Source organism: Sabethes cyaneus, chromosome 2, assembly GCF_943734655.1.
Source record: "Sabethes cyaneus chromosome 2, idSabCyanKW18_F2, whole genome shotgun sequence".
Classification (NCBI taxonomy): Eukaryota; Metazoa; Arthropoda; class Insecta; order Diptera; family Culicidae; genus Sabethes; species Sabethes cyaneus.
In genome coordinates this window covers 27,630,115-27,634,619 of record NC_071354.1, presented here as the reverse complement: position 1 = coordinate 27,634,619, position 4,505 = coordinate 27,630,115, and the positions used below count along the sequence as shown (strand labels likewise).

The 4,505-nt window shown below is 43.9% G+C and overlaps 2 protein-coding genes across 2 annotated transcripts; one reads left to right on the top strand and one right to left on the bottom strand.

Annotated features, from left to right (window-relative positions):
- Positions 1 to 349: 349 nt before the first annotated feature.
- LOC128733772 (NADH dehydrogenase [ubiquinone] 1 alpha subcomplex subunit 9, mitochondrial) lies at positions 350 to 1,979 on the top strand. The gene is made up of 3 exons (XM_053827556.1): positions 350 to 522; positions 605 to 1,674; positions 1,738 to 1,979. Exons 1-3 carry the CDS (start codon positions 483 to 485, stop codon positions 1,831 to 1,833), a joined length of 1,206 nt encoding a protein of 401 aa, XP_053683531.1. The 5' UTR covers positions 350 to 482; the 3' UTR covers positions 1,834 to 1,979.
- Positions 1,980 to 2,083: 104 nt separating this feature from the next.
- On the bottom strand, positions 2,084 to 4,238 carry LOC128733771 (synembryn). Its single transcript, XM_053827554.1, has 3 exons — positions 3,662 to 4,238; positions 3,420 to 3,594; positions 2,084 to 3,364 (listed from the first exon to the last, which is right to left on the bottom strand). The coding sequence occupies exons 1-3, from the start codon at positions 4,129 to 4,131 to the stop codon at positions 2,375 to 2,377; spliced, it is 1,635 nt and encodes a 544-aa protein (XP_053683529.1). The 5' UTR covers positions 4,132 to 4,238; the 3' UTR covers positions 2,084 to 2,374.
- Between the last annotated feature and the right edge of the window lie 267 nt (positions 4,239 to 4,505).

Sequence of the window (4,505 nt, the reverse complement as noted above, 5' to 3'; positions counted from 1 at the left end):
ATTTAATGTTTAACGTCAAGGTCAAGTTGCAAGTTTGTATGTTCGATTTTGAGCCCTATTTCAAGTCTAATTTAATTCCAATTTTAAGTCAAATTTAATTTTAAGTCCGATTAAAAGTCCAATTTTTAGTAAAACTTGAATTCCAATTTCAAACTTAATTCCAAGTCCAATCTCTACTGGTCTATTATACGAATTCTGGCGGTATTCTTTTGTTTTTTGTTTGAATAAAACATTCCATTACCGGCACTCTTACTCGATGGTACGCTAAACTTTTATAGCGCAATAAAAAGGGGTCGACCAAATTGTGACGTTTCGTTTTGTGCATTTTGCATTGCTGTCCGCCGAACTGTCATTGTCATCAGGCAGGGGGAAAAATATTCAAAGAAATTTTCTTCCTTCGAATTCGGAGCCAGAACGCGACACGGAAACAAAAATAGTCACTTTTGCCACAAAATTGTCCCGTAATACAAGTGGCCTCTGCGATGGCTTCGCTGATTCTGGTTAATGGTGCCCAGTTGGCAAGTAAGTTCGAGCTTCCGCTCCGTGCCGGAGCCAAATTTGCGTTTTGTTATGTAATTTGTTTTGGATTACTCTTGACTTGCAGGACAGCAGACCGGATCGCTTGGGATCCTCTGTCTGAAGGCCAACTACAGCACGGAAGAACCGCGTAAGCTGAAAAGCACGAACTTGGCCACGCTGAAGCGTGGTACCGGTGGACGTTCTAGTTTCAATGGAATCGTTGCTACGGTTTTTGGTAGTACAGGGTTCCTCGGACGTTATGTTTGTAATAAGCTGGGTAAGATTGGATCGCAGTTGATTCTTCCGTACCGTGCTGACCATTACGAGGCGATCCGTTTGAAACTGGTCGGAGATTTGGGTCAGGTGCTGTTTCATCCTTACGATTTGCGGGATGAGGAGTCGATTTACAATGCGGTCAAGTATTCGAATGTTGTAATCAATCTCGTTGGACGAGATTGGGAGACGAAGAACTTCACCTTCAAGGATGTGCACGTTGACGGTGCTCGCCGGCTGGCTCGGATTGCTAAGCAAGCTGGGGTTGAGAAGTTTATTCATTTGTCTAGCTTGAACGCTACGCCGGAACCGACGCCGCTTGTGATAAAGGAAGGCAGTAAGTTCCTTAAGAGTAAGTACTACGGCGAGTGTGCGGTTCGTGAGGAATTTCCGGATGCTATTGTTTTCCGCCCGTCCGATATCTACGGGCAGGAGGATCGCTTTTTGCGCTACTATGCGCACCTTTGGCGCCGGCAGATTCGTGGAATGCCACTCTGGTACAAGGGCGAACGTACGCTCAAGCAGCCAGTGTTCTGCTCGGATGTTGCTCAGGGTATCGTGAATGCCATCAAGGATCCGGATACCCAGGGTAAAACCTATCAGGCTGTTGGTCCTCGACGGTACAAGTTGAGTGAGTTGGTAGATTGGTTCTATCGGGAGATGCGTAAGGACGAGGACTGGTGGGGTTATCTGCGTTATGACCTGCGGTACGATCCGACGTTTATGCTGAAGGTACGTCTTACCGAGTTTATCTGCCCGTCGTACCACATTGGCGATCTGCACCGCGAACGAGTCGAGCGGGAGTATGTGACGGATGATGTCAAGAAGGGTGTTCCCACTTTGGAGGATTTGGGTGTTAATTTGACGCTGATGGAGGATCAGGTAGGGAGGCAGAATTTGGTTTGCTTTTGGGAAAATTATTAACGAAGTGGCTTTTCGTTGTAGGTTCCATGGGAGCTCAAACCGTTCCGGGCTGCTTTGTACTACGATGCCGAATTAGGTGAGTTTGAAAAACCGGCACCACCTCAGTTTATTCAGTAGAGAAGCAGTTGTTTTGGGCATCTTTCCGCTGATAACATTATTTAGAGAGAATTGCGTTCTGCAAGGGTGTCGATTTTATTGTTAAGAATCTATCGAAACCAGCAATAAATATGTCAGAAATCGTGAAATTTATGTTCACATCACCATTAATGTGAAATTTCGTTTCCAAAGCAGAAATATTTTAAGAATCTGATTGCAAGTACCATAAATGAAGTCATCGGAAGTAAAAGTTGTGTTGAATATCGTTTTCGACTAATTCTAGTCAACTAAATTTAAAATTTCGAACACGTACAGCATTTTTCATAGAATCTACAAGGTAAACGGATACGCGCAAACTAGGGGCAGTCTACAACATTGATAGATACAACGAAATACTTCAAAGCTTAGAAACACTAAGGTATAAGTTAATTTTGTCGGATTAAGACGAAGTTTAGAAAACATTTTCTACCTAAATTCAAACGGAATGAACGCTTCATCCACACCGGATTATGCACAAAACACGACTAGACATTGAAACCATTCGGACGTGATTGAAGTCCGTCTAGGTTTTGCGCTTATGATCCCGCTGCTGTTCGGGAATTTCGTCCTGCAGCTCCAGGATATGCTCCACCGGTTGGGGACGTCCATCTGCGCCAATTTTGCATGGCTGCACGATGCCCTGCCGCTGCAGCTGGTCCATCAGGGCCACCAGTTTCATGGCTTCATGCTCTTTCTGCTCGTCGGACATCCCTTCCAGTGGGTTCGGCTTCGGTGGCTCGTAGCAACCGAGTACCGGATTTATGGCATGCTGAATTTGTTTGTACTCTTCCGTGTCGCTGTCCTCGGAGTCGGACGAATACTGCTCGGTATTTCCCTGTCGACCTCCGAGCAGTCCACGGTTAGCGAATAAACCGGCCGCATTTCCATAGCCGGTATATTTGATCATCCGGCCGACGTTTTCCTTGCACAGAACAAACAACAGTTCAGCTGAAAGGTACGCGATTTGAGTGCACGGACTGGTCAGCAAGGAGCAGAGGTGATTCCGCAATTCGTCGCCTACTTCCGGTCGATCCATGACATTCACTAGCGGTGGCAGTATTACCGACCGAATATATCGTCGGTTAAGACCGGAAGCTCCAACAGCTTTAATCAATACCGTCAAAATAGGCGACAGCAGTTCGTACTGTTGGGATTTTTTCTCCGCCATCGGCAAATGTTTTCGCAGAAATTCAACTAAAACGCTTAGAACAAACACGTTTCTACCTTCAAATGGAACACAAGTTTTGCTTGTCGATTCATCACCATTCAGTGGAGTTGTCAGCTCATTATAACAGCTAACCGGAATACTAGTCAAAAGATTTACGATATTCGAGTGAAGTGATACAATCTTGTCGCGGTTTAGGGTACGATAAAAAAACAAATCGTGAATAACTATTACCAGTCGATGGAACTGGGTCGCATCTTCCTCTTCCGGTACGGTTTTGGAAGCAGTACGATCTGCTAAGTTAAACAGAATCTTTAACACTTCGTTGATGAGTTCAAGATCCTTATCCTAAAAGAAACATTTCTATATTTTTTACCCTGCAATTTGTTGGGTATCTTCTTACGCTAAATTCCTTGGCTTCCGATGCTTGATTCATGAAAAGATGCAACGTTTCTATCAGATATGTCAACCCATGCAGCTCATCTCGTACTTTCGTACGAATATCACAGTTAATTGCCGTCAGTAGAAACAGCACCTTCATATCAAAGTATCGAATATCGTAGCTTACGCTTTCGTCCCTAGAAAGAAAAAAAAAACAATCCAAATCAAAACACAACCAATATTGATCCCTAACTCATTACTCACTTGTACGTCTTTATCCGCTTGAGAATCCCCTCAGTGGAAGAATTATTCAAACACAATTCCTGACACTTCCGACTTTGAAAGATCAAATTACTCAAACACTTCAGCGCTTCGACCTGAACATCCTCGGACACTTTACGAGCAGTATCGCTCCTCGCGGCGTCCCCAATTCCGGCCAGCTCAAGCAAACAGTCCAACTGTTCCGCCCGAACAACCTCGTTCAGATAGGTTTTATCACGGCAAAGGATTTTAACGGCCATCAAACAATCCGCCAACCAGGAACCAGGAGCAACCGCTTCGGGCTGCTCGCGGAGATACTCGAACAGTCGGTTCCACAGAACCGTCCACTGCCCCGTGGTGGTCAAATTAGAGAAGCTAAAAACCTGAGCGTTGTGTTTGTTGAACTGAGCCAGAGCCTCGCCCAGGGCGGGCTGGTTGCCATCCAGCAATCGTTTGAGCGTTTCTGCTTCCATTTCGGGATCACTATTGCACTGTTGGTCGTTTAGTTTAGTTGCACTTAATTTGATTATCTGCTTATTTTGTTGAAAATTTTCAGAAGAAAACTAGGTTTCGTCGCACGTCTTGGTTTTCTTCAATGTTTATGTGTTTGCTAGCTGTCAAAGTGTCAAACTCGATTTTTGGGGTTGCGTTAAATAAAATCGGCTAGCGTGTGCTATAAAAAAATAAACGAGCAATCAAGAAAAAATGCAAGGAATGTTCAAAATTTAATGTTTTTTAATTTTTTCTATTTAAAAGTCTATATTTACGATATTTTCAAAATTATCGTATTGGGCTTGAAATTTTATTAAATTTTGTTAGCAAGTCCTAATATGAATAAACACAGTAT

What these genes read in the sequence shown, in the direction of transcription:
- LOC128733772 (XM_053827556.1), top strand. Translation starts at nt 483, where the DNA reads ATGGCTTCGCTGATTCTGGTTAATGGTGCCCAGTTGGCAA. An exon ending in TAATGGTGCCCAGTTGGCAA is followed by an intron (nt 523 to 604) that starts GTAAGTTCGAGC and finishes CTTGACTTGCAG; the next exon opens with GACAGCAGACCGGATCGCTT. An exon ending in TGACGCTGATGGAGGATCAG is followed by an intron (nt 1,675 to 1,737) that starts GTAGGGAGGCAG and finishes TTTTCGTTGTAG; the next exon opens with GTTCCATGGGAGCTCAAACC.
- LOC128733771 (XM_053827554.1), bottom strand. Translation starts at nt 4,131, where the DNA reads ATGGAAGCAGAAACGCTCAAACGATTGCTGGATGGCAACCAGCCCGCC. An exon ending in AAGCGGATAAAGACGTACAA is followed by an intron (nt 3,595 to 3,661) that starts GTGAGTAATGAG and finishes TTTTCTTTCTAG; the next exon opens with GGACGAAAGCGTAAGCTACG. An exon ending in CGGAAGCCAAGGAATTTAGC is followed by an intron (nt 3,365 to 3,419) that starts GTAAGAAGATAC and finishes TGTTTCTTTTAG; the next exon opens with GATAAGGATCTTGAACTCAT.